The sequence below is a fragment of the Magnolia sinica genome, chromosome 9 (genome assembly GCF_029962835.1).
Source record: "Magnolia sinica isolate HGM2019 chromosome 9, MsV1, whole genome shotgun sequence".
NCBI classification, from domain to species: Eukaryota; Viridiplantae; Streptophyta; class Magnoliopsida; order Magnoliales; family Magnoliaceae; genus Magnolia; species Magnolia sinica.
Window position 1 is genome coordinate 70,816,886 of NC_080581.1, and position 18,596 is coordinate 70,835,481.

Here is an 18,596-nt window from a genome sequence, read left to right on the forward strand (position 1 = left end):
GCTTCTTGTGCCTAGTAGTTTAAGAGTTCATTAGTTAATTTAATGTTATTTGCGAATGATCATTACATTTTATAATTGCAGACCTTCATGTACTGTTTATTTCTTTTATTGTTCCCTTCTGTCTTGTTTTTGTGAATTTTTAAACTTCTTTTAAATATGTTTAGTCATCAATGCTAAGGGCCAAGCGTTTTGGTTTATGTTATCTCAGAAAAAGAATACCTTTTTGATGGTGTTTTTAATGGGTTGGAATCTCTCATTGTGCTTTTGGGCCTAGCCTGCCATGGGCTCAGATCTGGCCTCATTTCCAGTCCCATAGCTGGGCCGTCGGGATTGGGCTTATTTGCTTGCCCAGAAAATAGTTCTGGTTGAGACACAGGCTCCTATTGAGGTCTGGTCCTGAGTGCAGACTTTTACGTGGCTTTTATGGGTTTGGCTCAGGAGTCGGGACAGACACGGTCCTGAATTTTGGCGTTGGTAAATGAATTGGATGGGCTTGGACTGATTCTGGCCTGGTCTGAACCGAGCCCATTGATGCACTTCCCTCTGGGACCTTTGTTCTGCTTGATGGAGCTTATAATATCCTAAATTCCTAAACCTTTTTTTTTTTGCAGGTGATGATGATACGAATGGCCATATTGACAATTTCTGCTGCTTTGTTAAGCCTGGCGTGGTTGTTTTGGCATGGACTGATGATGAATCAGATCCTCAATATGAGCGATCTATTGAAGCCTTTTCTGTTCTCTCCAGTGCTACTGATGCCGAAGGCAGAAGAATAGAAATAATCAAACTACACGTGCCCGGGCCGCTTTACATGACAGAGGAGGAAGCAAATGGGATTCAGGCGGTCAGTTCAAAACAATTTTACATATCATTATGTGCGTGCGTGCGTGCGTATGTTTTTGTGTGCGTGCGCATGGGCATGTGCGCTTGCGCTTGTGTGTGCGTGTGCGTGTGCATGTGTGTGTGTGTGTGTGTGTGTGTGTGTGTGTGTGTGTGTGTGTGTGTGTGTGAAATGCTCATATGGGACTAGTTCTCACGGAAACTCGTGAGCACTTTTTGACACGTGATGTGTGCACAAAATTCGAATCGTCCATTGGATGAATCACCTCATAAAACTCTTAGAGCCCATAAGTTAGCCTAATCTAAAAACTTGGTGGGCCATAGCAAAGCGAGAGGTAATTTCCTCTTTTGATTTGCCTCTCACTTCGCTATGGCCCACTAGATTTTTGGATCGGGCTAAGTTTTGGGTCGTAGGGGTTTCATGAGATGACTCATCTAGTGGACCGTTCGGATTGCATATACACATCATGTGAGATGAGTTCTCAAAAAGTGCTCATGAGTTCTTGTCAGAGAGAGAGAGAGAGAGAGAGAGAGAGAGAGAGAGAGAGAGAGAGAGAGAGAGAGCATTTTATTAAAGTACTATAAAAGACACATAGATACATATAAAAGTACATCTGCACCAAACATTGTGTGAACATGCGCACATAAAGACACATAGATACATATAAAAGTACATCTATAACGCTCCCACCACACACACACACACATGTATGTTATATATACTGTCTCACCTCTATATTTGTATTGTTTGAATAATTGATCTGTTAGGGTGTGTTTGGTTGCACCAAAGTTTGTGAAATATCAAGAAAATTTTCACCAAATTAGACTGATTAATCATGAAATTTAATGACATTTGGTGCAACCAAATGCACCCACAGGCATTTCATGACAACCATGTCATATTATGGCGTCCTTGGATATATATCTTAAATACATTCTATATATTTATAGACGAGAGATGCTTACATACAACTAGTTGGATGATAATATGTCATCCACACAGCGGATAACTTTCAACCTATCACGTGCATGTGACATCTACCCTGTCCAATAGGTTGGGCTGACCATGAAGATCGACTTATGCAAAAATCAGCCCTGTCGACTCATCAAGTGGGCCACACCACAGGAAATGATGTATAGCCACTGATAAAAGTACAAGTGTGGTCCGCGTGCTGACTTGATGGAGCTGATTTTTGCACAAGGTTGGGCTGACCATGAAGATCGACTTATGCAAAAATCAGCCCTGTCGACTCATCAAGTGGGCCACACCACAGGAAATGATGTATAGCCACTGATAAAAGTACAAGTGTGGTCCGCGTGCTGACTTGATGGAGCTGATTTTTGCACAAGGTTCTCCTCATTGTGTGGCCAACCTATTGCATAAGGTTGGAAGTTATTTGATGGGTGGATGGTAATACTGTCCAACTGGAAGGATATGAGCATCTCTCTTTATAAATAGATGTATTTTTACGCAGTTCACCCTTACACTTTCCAATGCTCAGATCAGGGGCCCCATTGTGGATAGAGCTTATCCTGAAAATCACACTGATCAGACAATCAAACAATCTAATTTTGCATGTTGAGTTTGAGTCTGCTAACCATTTCTTTTCAACCATCTATCTGATGGCCACCGATTGGATGGTTAGGATCTTCTGATCAGTGTGCTTTTTCAACCTTCTCAGTGGGAATACTTACTAGGGATGCGGAAAATCTAACCTCTCAATCATAGGTATGATAGAAAAATCAAACCCACTTGGACTAAAAATCTTTTATTCGCTGTGCACAATTCTATAGGTTCTGTGGTTCTTTTCCCATCATTCATTCTTTGTAGCATCTCTCACCTCTCATGAAATGTTCTGTCCTCAACACTTTGAAAGCAGGATGATGATGCGAAGCTGAGATTGGCTGGTACAAGACTAGCTGCTTCATACGTAAATTTCTACATTGCCAATGGAGGGATTATCGCTCCAGCATTTGGGGATGAAAAGCGAGACAGGGAAGCCTTCTCTGTGCTCTCTTCAGCTTTTCCAAATCATGAAGTAAGCCAAACCTATCCAAAGACTCTCTCTCTCTCTCTCTCTCTCTCTCTCTCTCTCTCTCTGCGGGCAGGTACCAACTTTCCATGACCCGGAGTGCTCAAATGGCATGAACCTGTTGCAAAAAAAAGTTCCTGAACAGGACAATCTCAACTGCCTGTCAGGGCCCTGCAAATGGATGTTTATCTGAAATTGTACACATTTCATGGGGAAAAATCTGAGTGAGATTTCATGGTATGAGTGAGATTCCATACATGGGGAGGGTTTTTCAGCATGAATTATTCATTATGTGTCCCACCAGATGAATGTTTAGGATAAAAAATAAGTGGGTCCACCTCTAACAAGATTTACAATCCCTGGTCTCTGAGTTCCTATCATTGGAGCCCACATCTTGAGGATTAGATAGGTGATCTTGTTGCCCCACCATGGATGGACCAATCCGAAGAATCTCTCAGATTAAAAGATCCTAGTCATATATTACAGTCTTTTGACTACAAATTTTCTAAGTTTTCTCTATTATTACCTCTAAACATGATGTTTGATGCTCAGCTTGAGTATAGTATTATTGGTCCCTGAGTTCCTATAGGTATGGCTGTTGTTTCAGGGATCAGACAGGTGATCATTCCACAAAAGTCTCCCAAATTTCACGATGATAGCCAATCCAATCTTTAGAAATTTTCCTGTTGAATGTAGACGGTAGACTGTTGCTGTATTCTTTTCCTAACCGCCCATTTGCAGTCACATCAATTGATGAGTTGGGATTGTGTCCAATCCGGGAACATTTTTGGGGCATGGTCCATAGTTTTTTGGGTCCCATCAATCCATCTCGGCCCAATAATTCACCGATCTATGTGGATGATATAATCAATTTGTCCTCCAGAAATGCCTGATATAGAGGAATTAATAGTCCATTTTTTCTGCTATATTCTTATTTCTTTGTTCATTTTTTTTCCCACGCATACTGATCTTTCAAACGATCTAGATTAATAATCTGTAAATGTGAGTAAACAAAAAACAAGGTCCTTTTTTTTTTTCATTGAAAGATTGATCATCTTATCAATCGATGTGGCAATAAGAACAGGTCAAACTGTTTGGAGATATGATTCTTTTGAACATGATTAATCCTTTTTCCTTTTCAAAGTTCTTGGTGAACTCAAGAATTGGGTGGTGGGGTGCAGGTGGTCATGATTGAAGGTGCGAGGGAGATTGTCCTTGCAGGAGGAAATATACATTGCATAACACAGCAACAGCCAGCTTTCTAGGAGCCATGATATGGAAATTCTGTTCCCAGGTTATAACTTTTTTTATTTTTATTTTTTTATTTTTTTTTTACACACGCACACACACCTGACCCACTCACACTAGTGGAATTTCACCACCCATGGGTACTCGAACCTTTGACCGGGAGTTGAAACTCCTGAGAGTCTACCACCCGAGCAAGAGTAAGGACCCAGGTTAGAACTTCATTTGTAAGTTAAAGATGGAAGTTGCTAGTTTCACCCGTCCTAACTGACTTGCTTATGCGCATTTTTCAATTTTGAGAATTGAAATAGTATACATCTGTACTAATTGCTTACACCCATTTCCGATTTGGGAATTGAGATGGTACGGCATTGTACTATTTTGATTCCCAAAATGGAAGGGCGTGTGCTTGAATGGTACTGGTACCACCATAAGCTTATGCTGGTAGCAGGCAGATGTGGGGCCCACGTGATGTATAAGGCCATCCAACCTGTCCATTAGATGCGTCACCTCATATTAACCTCAGGTGCCAAAAATCAGCCTGACCCAATACTCAAGTAGGCCACAAAACAGGTTTCTATGTGAGACGGGATGCCCACCCTTTATTTACATGGGCCCATCTGAATTTCTAAACAGGTTAATTTTAGGCCTGGCCCTTCATCCTGATCAGATGAAGGGTCTGAGTGGCCTGGATTTCATATATTCAATATGGTGGGCCCTCCATGCAAAACAAGGGTGGCGTTCCCCCCAACTTGTTCAGGTGGTGTGACAGATCAACCTGATTTTATGGTCCTTGGAATAACATATGCTGACGCAAATGATGGATTGGTTGGATTTTATGCATGCATGTGGTGGGCCCCACATCTACACAGTACCACTGTAGGTTACGGTGGTGTCGGTACCACCGGAGCGAGCCCCAAATGGAGAATAGGTGTAAGCAAATCAATCATGGAAAATATTGCATTTCTCTCTGATTTAAATAGCATGTGTAAAAGCAACATACAAATTATCTAACAACATGAATTTCTCGCAATGAAATTAATTCAGAAACTGGGTTTATGTTGTTGCTTAGAGGGCACAATAATGGTGGAAGTTACTTTTAAGATCAACTTCATTGAGACATGATCTAGTGTAGTTGGATCAAAATACTCGGACAGTCCAATCAATCAATCTGGACTGTCCATTGGGTGCTAAAAAGATTTAATTGGCTACTGATCAAAAAAAAAAAAAAAAAGAAGAAAAACACCAATTGGATTATCTGATCCATCTGTAAGTTGGCCTTATTTTTTGAGCAATTCATTTTCGAAGCTGTGGGCGGGATGTTTAGGATGATCTGATGAGTCCCAAGAATAAGATGGTTCTGATTATTGATTGGACCTACTTTTAGTGATCTTAACCGTATATTTTATAGATCATTGATCAGATGCTTTAGAATGATCTATCTGATTGGTATGATTTTTAAATAGTATTCCATGAAATGTATGCTGCACCTACTAAATAGTTCAGACAGACCTATTGGATTATCCAGGTGTCACAATGCAACTAGGATTATTTCTCAACTTATCGACATTGCTACATCTCATGAATTCATTGAAGTGACAAAATTGGCTGCTGATATATTTTTGTAGGTATCACGAACATCGTTGCTTCGCCTCAACCTCTATTTGGTGGATCTTGTTAGACTTAATCTTGGAATGACAGATCAAGTTATGCATCAATAATAGAGATCAAATAATAATAAAACTAAAAAAAAAAAAACCCAATTGGGAAGGAATATAAAATTCTTGATGTGGATGTACAAGGAACTTCTTGGATCTTTTGCACCTTGTACCCTTTAGGAAACCCTTTCAATATACCAGATTTTTGTACATCTTGGTCACCAAGATCATAATCGATAGAAAAGAGGTGAAGAAGTTGAGCCCATGTTCCCTCAAGAGTCTTCACACATGATAGAGATCCATGCCTATATGAATACTGTGGATATGGATAGGAAACAAAGTGTAAGCATATACCATCCTAATCCTAGACATATCTCTAAAGATTACAACCATAGTGGGCCCATTGATATCACAGTAATCCAATGGTTAGATTTAAACTGATGATCATGTGGGGCCCACCTAATAGAGGTCCTATAGATCTCGTAAAAATGATCCTTTGTCCAATCATGATCTAAGGACTTGTGGGATTTTGGTCAGTTTTGGAGATTTGTAATTTGCCATATGGAGTGCAAAACTTGGACACCGATTGGGTACTGCGACTACCCTACCAAGTAGGGACGTGTGGAAATGTGGCAGGATTTGATGGCCTGCAACCCACTGTCAGAGAAATATCCTTTGCGTGGGCCCATGTCTGACTTGGGCCTACTGTCCAATCAAATTCTGCCTTGCCGCTGCTAGTCTCTGCCATGTCTTTGGCCGCCTCATTTGATTCTATTTCTAGAAATGGTATGGTTGGCTATTAGGATTCTTTTTGCTGAGATGGCCATCCCTGCTTGTGAGCATGAGTTGCAACTTGCAACTTTGGCAAAAGGAGCTAACCATGGGTAAGAGCACCGCTTGAGCTCTCTATCAAAACATGATAGAGCCATGTGCACATAGCTGAGGAGACGAGAGATTAGGACCGTCCACCGGCTCTATCTTGAATGGCCCATGGATTGGAAAAAATAAATTCATACTCATATGACAATCTTATCCATCCCTTCCTCTCACTTTTCCCCTTGAATGTGAGCCATTAGCTATTTTTCCGTTTTACAGTCTATTTGAAGGTGACCAATTGGAAATGAAATTTTAATCATGGCCCACCAATGGTGGGCTCCACCAGGTGTAAGTCTAGGCTCCGGATTGCAATTACTTTTAAGGGCCATTTGGTTACCAAAAAAGTTCCATATGGTTTGCCTTGTCTAGACAGGGCATCTCTATGGTTTGTCAACAACAATTATTTAGACATGTCACACCAGTAGCTTTTGACATTTTTTTAACTTGCAAGCAGTCTTCACAACATTGATTAAGAGAGACTAAATTCATCACTAAAATATAGCTGATTGGTAAGGAATAGTTGAGATTTTACCGCACAATGGATGAATTAGATTGAACTTCTTTTAATACGTGTAGCATGCACGACTTCTCTCTGTGAGGAGATCATGTGATGTTGGTGGATCCAACATGGTGTATATGTAAAATTCACTTCATCCATTAGGTGAGAACCATTATCTGTGTAGTATAAAAAGATAAGGCTGATTAAAAATTCACATAGGCCACACCAGTGGGAACAATGTAAATTGCCACACCAATGGGAACAATGTAAATTGCTTCTGAAACTACTAAGTTCGTTATCTGAGTTTTTTTTATAGGTTGATTTTTATATCTTCCCTTCATCCTGGTTGATTGACTTGATTAATAGGTTTGATGAAAGGTATTCCCATTGTTGCATGTAGTGTGGCCCATTTGAATTGTGGATCTAGATGATTTTTGACCTCATGACCTAACATCGAGTGTAGAACCTAATGGAAATGGTGGATTTTACATTTAAAACATGGTGGGCTCCACATACGGTGCGGAAAACAGGTGTTGTGGACTGCAGTTCGTCTGCCTTTTATCTTTTTTTCTCTTTTCCTTTGAATGTCTCTCCCTTTTCTCTCTCTATCCCCTTGCTCCATGTGAGTTTTGCTTGTGTGAATGTTCCAAGCTATATTGCTAATCTTCAACAATCCAACATGTCCTTCATTCAATCTTCAAGAGCCCCATGTGTACATATGCTACATGCTAAAACCCACGTGTGTATATACCACATGTGCCATGTATTTGTTCAAGAGATTAGCATGTGTTTCAATGTATCTTCAAGTAACCCATGTATACTGCATATGCCATTATTTATCAACAAGTGCACCTATGTCCACACGTGGTAATGTGCCTAACATGTACTAGAGTCACATGCTTGTCCATTCAAGGTAGATAGGGTGTTTGCTAAATAGACAATACAACAAAATGGTCCACTCATACAAGGCTATTTAGACACCATTGGTTGGACAATTGTTTCCAAACTATGTACATGTATTTTTTGGGAAAGCATGGAAGACTCGTATTACTAACCTAGGGCCAAAGCCCGACAAAGAGAAGAGAAAAAAGAAAAAGAAAAAAAGAGCGCACGGCTTGGGCTCACGGGGAACCAAAAAAAGGAAAAAGAAAAAGAAAAATAAAAGAAAAAGAGAAGAAAAAAAAGAGGGAAAAATAGGCAAAAAAGTCACCTAGGAAAGGAGGGGACGAAGCCAGTACCCACAACACACGATAGCATTAGAGCACCGAGGCAAGTTTCATCTTAGAGATAATAAGATACAAAAAGTGCAGAGGGCAACAAGTAGCTTTAAGTGAGATCTCTTGAATTGGCTCGAGACACCACTGACGTGGCTATTAGCGTGGGCTATATGGGTATGCACTCACTGGGTGAACATGCACGTCTTCCAGGAGGAGGAAAATGGATAAAAAAAAGGTAGCAAGGCTCTTGGTATTGTGGACCTGGATACTGACACCTGCAAGATTAACATAGTTGAATTTAGATATGCCATCGAAAAGTGTCTAGAGGAACTTATCGGACACTCTATATATGCCAGAGTCCGAGATTATCCCCTAGATTGGGCGATTGAGGGGGGAAAGTGAAGGAGAACTTTAGAATCAGCAATCTTAGCACAAGCAAGAGTCCATAGCATTGATGATCTAACAAGATGAGTGTAACACTCGATTTTTTTATAAATAAAATAAACTTTTTTTTTTTTTTTTTTGAAATTTAAGTGAGAGAGAGATCGACTGATCTCATCTCATCTCATTTGTCCTTATCCCAACTCTCTTTCATATCTCGTAGTCTCCCAACAAGCCATCTCTCTTAAAGAGGGAGTGTGTGAGAGCGAGAGTCCTACCAAGACTCAAAGAACCAAAGAAAAAATCGTAAAAAAAAAAGAGAGAGTGGGAGAGGTTTTTGGAATTTTCCTATTAAGGTTAGTACAAGGATCTTTTCTTTGTTTTCTTTCTGCAATGATATCATTTGGTAGTGATCTACACATTGCATAGATTGGATTAATCAAGTATCCATTGTGTACGTCTAACTTATCCATGTGGAAAGGTATACTGATGTGCATGGCTTTAGGGTTGATGTGCAGAAAGTTGGATTTTTCCATGATAGACAACGATCGATATGATTTGTATAGTTCATGGGTTTTCTAAGACTTAATCATGTAATGATTTTAAGAATTAGACCTATTTGACACCTCTATGGATCGTATAGATCATAGATTTACCAAGTTCTTCCTTAGTTTAAGGAAATTGAATTAATACTGGAATAGTAATTCTCTGCATAAGCTACAACTTGGCACATGGAATTATATGACCTAATCTAAAACGTGTGATTAAATCCTCGTAGTTCATCATATTCTTAAGAACAAAATTAATTAAAATCCTAGATTTTGGGCTGATTGGACCATTGGATGGGCTGCATCGATCTGAGGAAATGGTAGACAATGAATCATATGTTGATTTATTGTGTGGAACCATTGGATGATTGAGATCAAACTCGATCTGGATTGACTATCAAAATCTGAACATCAGATGATGATGACATGTGGATTTGATGATCAATCTAACAATGTAGTGGGCCGCATTGACCAATCAATGTGATAATTAAGAATCGCAATAAATTAATGCATGGGTGGTCGGATCAGGATGATCATCGGTTGTCCCTTGAAATTGATCAAGTGACGATCAATGGTTGGCCTTGATACATCTAGCAAATGTGATTCGAATCTTAAATTATTAAAGTAGATAAATCTTCAAAATTTCATGTAAATCATAAAAAAATGTGTAAAAATTCGGAATTTCAGGGCTGAAATAGAATTTTTCGCGAAATCATGGGGTTCTGGTATGAAATTTCAGAATATTACAGAATACTGCCCGAACCTTTAGAAAAATCAACTTCCAGGACTGTTACTGAAAACAACTCGAATTTGTAGAAATTCCAGGCACCTAATTCTAACAACACCTTAATTTTGCAATATTGTTTCCTAATTTATGAATTCATTTAGATGTGATATCTTATTTTTTAAATGGATTTAGATCGATCAAAGGTGTGCCCCATCATGTGAACTAGTGAGATTAGAAAATAATTTTCATTTATGTGATTTTAGGGAATTCTAATTTAAATTAAACCATTGGTTTACGGAATCATCTCTACCCAATCAATGTAAGTGATCCCGATGTGTTTTCCCTCCATTAAGTTAAAATAGATTAATTGATGATTGGTTGTATGTATACTTTAATATTGTTATTATGATATCTATTGGATTTGATTGAATATATAATTTTAATTATTGTATTATTAATGACATGATTTGTTCAATATGCTAGTATAGCCAATGATATGATTTACTATACTGGTGAACTTATGATCTGATTTTCTGTATAATTGCAACTAGTGATTTGATTCGCCGAATGGATATAACTATGAATTGATGGTTGTGATGATGTTATCAGTTAGCATGAAAATTACAATGATTCAAATATGAGAATGAGAATGATTATATGATATATCATCCACGACTACTTGATATGCTTGTGAATTCATCGTTTGCATGCACGGCACGTGCTAAATTCCTGGGGGACCTTTCTGGATGGTATAATTGGTAGAATCATCACCAGAAGCTCGCTATACTAGTTGAAGCCTACTCAAGGAGTAGATGTGGGTCTTACCTATGCTTATCAAATGGTAAAAGCCTACCAATTGGCAGATGCGGGTTGATGGGTTTCCAACTCAAGCAAGTGGATGAATTCCTATTTGATGCATTCACGGATTGCATAACATTTGCATTTTCTTTCTGAACTCACATTATATATGATTATTGTTATTCTATTCTAATTTGATGTGAAGAATCATGTCGGGACTTTTTATTAGGCCTGACCAACTTCCTTGTATTAATGTAAAACGGTTCAGATATGATTGAGGGTGAGCCAGTGGCTCAAGAACAGGAGTACGTGGGCAAGCCCAAAAAAGACAAGGGATACATGACTCTACTTGACAGAGGAAGAGGTTGCTGCCCTAGACCAGCCATGATTATTATTTCAATTCCATTTGATGTTCTTATATTATTATTAAAATTAATTTATTGCATATGACCCCAAATGGGAGTCATTGGCTATGTTAATAACTGATTATTGGAATTGATGGTTGATTTCTTATTTGTGAGATGTGGCTGACTATGAATGGAATTTAGATCTATGGTAGTGCTACTAGATAGGTAAATTTTGTGTAAGCATATCAAATAATTTAAGTACACTTAGTGTACAAGTCATAACATAGATATTGGGTCCGAAGTATAAGCCAAGTACCCGAAATCTGGGTTGTGGCAATAAGAGCTGCGACGATCAGGAGGGTGGGTTATGGATTAAGCAATAGGCAAATCCCACTTTGCACATATAACACTAGATGTAATGCTAGCAATAGATGGGCCGGAAAAGAATATGACTCTCACTCTTAGATCTGGGATGATATGTCCAAAAAGTTCTCTTGGCAGCCAAATAGGCCATTTCAAGTTGGATGTAGAAGATATAATTGCAATTTGAGGACTACTTCCCGTTATAGGAAAATAAGAGAAAAGAAGTGTAATGATCTAATGATGGATTCCCACATATTGGAATATGTAAGTGCTATTGAAACATGAAATCTAATGGGTTCTAGTTTTGGGAGTCTTGTATTGATAACAGGTTGAAATCTAAAGGATTTTGATTGGTATTTTCTTTCTGTTCCTCTTTTTATTATGAAACATCACATCATGGGAAAAGTGATTTATTTCCTTTTCATTTATTTTCCCAAACATGCCCTAAACTATCTTTGGATCCCACTAATTTTTCGTTAAACCGCCCGTCGGTTGGGCTTGGGATTGATTATGGGGTCTGTTGGTCTGGCTTAGGCTTTAAAACTCCAAGCCTGATTAGAAATCAGATTAAGACCCATTGGGCCCTTGTGGTCTTGGACTTTAAAACTCCAAGCCAGATTAGCATATCTAAGTGAAGAGTGAGTATTAATTGTGATGAAGAAATCCCATGGTCATCACTTTCTATGTGATACGGCGTCGGGCCTATTATATTTATTAAAGCTTAGGTTGGGCTTGAGATTATTATATTTTACTTGGGCTCTGGCCTGGGCCTAGGATGGTAGAATGGTTTCGAGTTGAAGTTTGTTAGGATTAATCTGGTTTAGGCCTTTTACCTAACTGGTTGATATATCTCATCTTAGAAAATTGGATTTGGATATGGGATGTTTTTATTCGACCTAAGAAAATTCAGATTTGGATTTGGAATGTTTTTACCCAACTTATCTGATTTGAGAAAGTTGGATTTGGATATGGATGTTTTTAACGTGCATATCGAGCACGAGAAAGTTGGATTTGGATATGGAATGTTTTTACCCGACATACCCAGCCAAAGAAAATTGGATTAGAGACGAGATGTTTTTACAAGACAATTCCAACCTCAGAAATCAGATTTGGATATGGGATGTTTTTACATGACATATGTAACTCAAGAAATTGGATTTGGACAGGATGTTTGTACTTGACATATTCAACCTAAGAAAATTGGATTTGGATATGGGATGTTTTTACCTGACATATTTGACTCGAGAAAATCAGATTTAGATAGGAGATGTTTTTACCCAACATATCTAGCCCGTAAAATTGGATTAGGAGATGGCTTGTTTTTACTTGATACATCTGGCTCGAGAAAATTAAATTTGGAGATGGGATGTTTTTATCAGGATATGGGATGCTTTTTCTGAATATAACCAGCTTTAGAAGATTGAATTTGGATATGTGATGTTTTGACTTAACATTTCCAACCTGAGAGAGTTGGACTGGGATATGGGATGTTTTTACCAGCACATCCGGCTTGAGAAAATTGGATTTGGACATCAAATATTTTTACTTGATGTATCCATCCAGAGAACATCGGATTAGGAGATGGGATGTTTTTATCAGACAAATTACGTCTAAGAAATCAAATTTAGATATGGGATGTTTTTACTTGAGATATCTAACTCAAGGAATTGGATTTGGATAGGATGTTTGTATTCAACATATTCGACCTTAGAAAATTGAATTTGGATATGGGATGTGTAAGTCTCGTATCCTTGACCGTACCGTTCCATAGGCTTTCGCGGTCATCACGGTTGAATTTCGACAACCCGCGATCTATAACTGGCGTTTGCACGCGATCCTGAGTCGTATCATGTATTTCAGATTCGGCTCGACTCGAGACTTATATCATTGCGACCGCGCCGTCGCCGCGGTTCCAACGCCGCGTATTACGCGCCGAGACGATGCCCGAGCCAAGAGATGTGGGCCCGCGTTCAGTTCGAGGGAAACGCTGCGCCTTGTAAAATTCAAGAGAAATGTCCCATCAATCATCCCACATGCCAAGTACAATACCCCATCCCCAAGCAACCCCAAAGTCAAACAACCCATACCCCTCAAGTCAAGTACACCCATCACACCCATCCCTATCCCTTACAATCTCTCTCTCTCTCTTCCTCTTCACTTCCATTGCTAGCTATGGACGTCCAAGCAAGCTCCATTTTTTTCTAGCCCTCTTACCTTTAGATCCCTCGTAATCCAACCCTTAAAAGCCCATCTCCACCATTGAAAGAGATCCTAGAAGGCTTGAGAACCCAAGGGAAGAAGAAGAAAGTCATGTGGGTCTCTCTCTCTCTCTCTCTCTCTCTCTCTCTCTCTCTCTTTCCCATGTTATGCTGGCCCACTTGACGAGCATATGTGATGGATCCGAACCGTCCAGCAGCAAGGACACCCTTGCTGTCCAAGTTGCTGGATGTCCAACGATCACCCAGGGCTTGATGAAGGGAAAATCCCAAATATCGGTTGGGTCCCAGCTTTCTAGCCACCCCATCAGGCCCCACATGTGGATCCTACCGTGATGTGTGCATTTGGTATCCCCGCCGTTCATCAGCTACTCACTCAGAGCATGGCCAGATGGGCCAGGTACAACCGGACCTGCTGCTGTCCAGCAGTAGGACTGGACGAGGGGAAAAACGCTGATACCAGCCTGATCTAATGATGGTGGGCCACCATGTGGACCCCACCTTAAGGTATGTATTCTATACCCTCACCGTCCATCATCTGGCCATCCGACCATGGGCCAGATGGGCTGGTAATAGCTGGACAGTCTACTGCCACCCAATAGAGCCACCACACTCTGCGTTCTGGGCAGGCTCTGTTTGAAGGGAAACCACAAATATCACCTTGATTCCAATAGGGTGGCCCACTGACGTGGACCCCACCTTGTTACATGTGTTGTTTATGTATGGGGATGTAGCCACACCGTCCATCTGCTGATCATCCTGACCATGAGACACGGACAGGTCCAACTGGGCAAAAAATCTGTCCATCAGCAGGCCCCGCTGTTGAAGGTAAAACACATAAATCAGTTTTGATCTAAAGCTGGTGGGCCACGCTGACGTGGACCCATCTTGATATGTCGGTTTCACCCACACCATCCATCTGCAGTGGTGTAGATTCATTGTTGTTGTGAGCTATAGTACAGCAGCAGCAGACTGTCCGTGCTTGACGACCTCGAATGAAAGGAGGATGCAAATATCAGTTTGATTCAAACTGTGGGCCACGTACACGTGGACCCCACCTTTATATATGCGTTGTACATCCACCGTCTAGTACTGACGGTGGGACCCACCTGATGTAAATGTTTTATCTACACCGTCCAGTACTGACGGTGGGACCTACCTTGCTATATGTGTTGTGTCCGCACAGTCCAGTAGCTGGATGTGGGACCTATCATGATGTATGTGTTTCGTACCCATGCTGCCCCGATAGATGTGGACCCCACCTTGTCACCCACTTGATGTATGTGTCTTACATCTCTGCCGTCCGTCTAATGGAAGTGCAGGACTGGACGTAAAAAAAAAAAAAAAAGAAAGAAAGAAAGAAAAGAAACCAGAGATACAGATAAGGTAACAAAATAATAATATATGATATATATATAATATATATTATATATACACATTGTATATATACATGGCTGGTGGGCCGCACGTGGGACCCATCAGATGTGCACGTTCACCCACCCTCCACCGTCCAGCAAGCTGGATGGTGGGGCCCACCTATGATGTATGTATTGTAGCCGTCCATCCACAAGGGACGTGCGGACCCCACCTTGAGATCGTGCTGCCTCCAACACGTGGGACCCGTGTGATTGTGTGTGAGGCCTACCATGATCATGTGGTATCCACACCGTGTAGACCTTGGATGGTGGGACCCACCATGAGTATGTAAATATCCACACCATCCAGAATGTGTTGGACGGTGCTGGACAACATTTGGATGGTGCTGATCATCATTAGTGGGCCATGTGCCCTATGGAATGATAGTGTACAGCGATATACATATTACACCTACAACCATTGAAATGATTTTTTGTGTTGTCCAAGTCCACTTGAGGACCATTGGTACGGCCCATCCATGAGGTCCATCAGGTGCATTTTGACCCATGGGCGGGGACTACCTGTTTGTATTGTTAGGCCCAGATGCGTAGCCCACATGTTGTACATGAGGCCCACATATGGGGCCCATGGTGATGCACTTACAGCCCATTGGTGTGGCCCACTTGATATATATGATAGCCCATTAGTGCGGCCCATTGACGTAGCCCTTTTGATGCCTTTGAGGCTCATGGGTCGCGGCCCTTGGTAATGTATATTGGGCCCGTGTATGCGGTCCGCCGTGATGTGTGTATTGTATATCTATGACGCCCATTTAGGCGGCCGCCGTGTTGTATGCATTGTACACCATGCCGTCCATTTGTGCAGCTCGCAGTGATGTATTTGCGGCCCATATGATGGGGCCCAATGTGGTACATTTGTGACCCATCCATGAGGCCCGTCATGATGTATCTTTGGCCCATGAGCGGGGCCCACCTGTTGCGTATTTATGGCTCATTGATACAGCTCATTTGATGTATTCGAGGCCCAGATATGTAGCCCATTTGATGCATATGAGACCCATGTGTAGGGCCCGCCTTTTGATGTAATTGAGGCCCATGATGATGTATATTAGGCCCTTGTGCTAGGCCGTGGGCCCCTATTCGATTGGCCCTATGAGCGTCATTCCTTGGGAGCAATGTTGGTTAAATGTCCACATTGATGGGCAATGATGGTTAGATGTCCTCATTGTGACCTTCCCTTAAGCCTTGTCAAGCCCATTCTTACTGATTCTGATTGACGTGACTGATTTACCGATTTTGATTATCGATTGATTTCAATCGTCATGACCGATTGTCGATTTCGATTGACGTGACTGATTTGCCGATTCTGATTATCGATTGATCTGATCATCGTGACCGATTTGCCGACTCTGATTATCGATCGATCCCGATTGTCGTGACCGATTTACCGATTTGGATTATCGATCGATGGATCCGATTGACGTGACCGATTTACTGATTTTGATTATCGATTGATCCGATTGTCGTGACCGATTTGCCGATTCTGATTATCGATTAATTCGATTGTCGTGACCGATTTGCCAACTCTGATTATCGATCAATCCTGATTGTCGTGACTGATTTACCGATTTGGATTATCGATCGATGGATCCAATTGACGTGACCGATTTACCGATTCTGATTATCGATTGATCCAATTGTCGTGATCGATTTGCCGATTCTGATTATCGATTAATCAGATTGTTGTGACCGATTTGCCGACTTTGATTATCGATCGATCCCGATTGTCGTGATCGATTTACCGATTTGGATTATCAATCAATTGATCCGATTGACGTGACCGATTTGCCGATTCTGATTATCGATTGATTGATCCGATTGTCGTGACCGATTTGCTGATTCTGATTATCGATCGATTGATCCGATTGTCGTGACCGATTTGCTGATTCTGATTATCGATTGATCCGATTATCGTGACTGATTTGCCGATTCTGATTATCGATTGATCCGATTGTTGTGACTGATTTGCCGATTCTGATATCGATCAATCCGATTGTCGTGACCGATTTGCCGATTCTGATTATCGATCGATTGATCTGATTGTCGTGACCGATTTGCTGATTCTGATTATCGATCGATTGATCCGATTGTCGTGACCGATTTGCCGATTCTGATTATCGATTGATCCGATTATCGTGACCGATTTGCCGATTCTGATTATCGATTGATTCGATTGTTGTGACCGATTTGCCGATTCTAATATCGATCAATCCGATTGTCGTGACCGATTTGCCGACTTTGATTATCGATCGATCCTGGTTATCGTGACCGATTTACTGATTCTGATTATCGATCTATCCGATTGTTATGAACGATTTGCCGATTCTGATTAGTGATCAAGGCTGATTATCGTGACCGATTTACCGATTCTTATTATCGATCGATCCCGATTGTTGAGGCCGAGTATCAAAGCCGATTCCGATTGTCGAGGTCGATTGTATAGGCCGACCCCGATTGTTGAGGCCGATTCCGAGTGTCGATTCCGATTGTCGAGACCTTTATGATGTATATGCGAACCGTAGTTGAGGCCTAATGTGATGTATTCATGGCCCATGGGCAAGGCCCATTATGGTGTATTCATGGCCTATGGGCAAGGCCATTGTGATATGTATTAGGCCCAGGATGTATGACGCATTTGATGTATTCGTGACCATGTGTAGGGCCCACATGTCATGTATTTGAAGCCCATGAGCAGGGCCCACCTGTTGTGTATATGTGGCTCTTGAGTGAGGCCCATGGTGTTGTATATTTAACCCTTGTGAGAGGCCATGGGTCCACTATACATTAGGCTCTATGTGGGCCATTCCTTGGGGGCAATGTTGGTTAAATGTCCACATTGTAGAGGTCGATTGTCGATGCCGGTTATTGATACTGATTATGAGTAAGTGACAGCATAGCATCATGATACATGCCCATACGCATCATCTGTATGTTTGTTATGAGATGTGGTTGAACATTGCATATGTCATTGGGCAGGTTGTTATGAGACTCCTTGATAGGCAGAGATTATCTCACCTGAGCGCATGGTATTCGTAGGAGTAATGCATGATTGGATTGTATGACTCATGCATCTTGCATTGTGATCACTGTACGCCCAAGCAACATCTGGGTCGTAGCCTCCACAGGTATTTCGTAGATGGCCAGATGGGATACCGGAAATCTGTTCTACATGGCGTGCTATAGATATCCCTGGGTGAAAGTTCCTAAACCTTCTTGGTTCCAGAGGTTGCTCCAACGTCTAGACTGAGTGGATGCATGAGCGCATGAAGGCCGTATACCGTTAGGCCGCGTCTCCCACTGTATCGTGGTCGGTTGGAAGGGGGTACGGCCTTACCTGCCCTGGAGAAGGGGGCATTGTTAGGCTGAGTCTGACTAGCTCGAGGAATAGGTCCGCTATCGATGAGCCGAGCCC

At 41.2% G+C, this 18,596-nt stretch overlaps 1 protein-coding gene across 6 annotated transcripts in view; it reads left to right on the forward strand.

The window, feature by feature from the left end:
* The window catches only part of LOC131255629 (agmatine deiminase), a 41,327-nt gene extending 29,870 nt beyond the window's left edge, over positions 1 to 11,457 (forward strand). Inside the window, exons 8-12 of one of the 6 annotated variants that reach the window (XR_009176211.1) lie at positions 612 to 844; positions 2,721 to 2,879; positions 4,018 to 4,167; positions 4,331 to 4,345; positions 11,091 to 11,457. Coding sequence is in view for 2 of the 6 variants with exons in the window: in XM_058256390.1 (XP_058112373.1) it covers positions 612 to 844; positions 2,721 to 2,879; positions 4,055 to 4,138 (476 nt within the window). In the remaining 4 variants the exon portion in view is untranslated. Of the gene's footprint in view, positions 1 to 611; positions 845 to 2,720; positions 2,880 to 4,017; positions 4,168 to 4,330; positions 4,346 to 10,287; positions 10,344 to 11,090 lie in introns of all 6 variants that reach the window. The other 5 variants (XR_009176212.1, XR_009176209.1, XM_058256390.1 and 2 more) reach the window with 5 other exon arrangements.
* Positions 11,458 to 18,596: the final 7,139 nt, after the last annotated feature.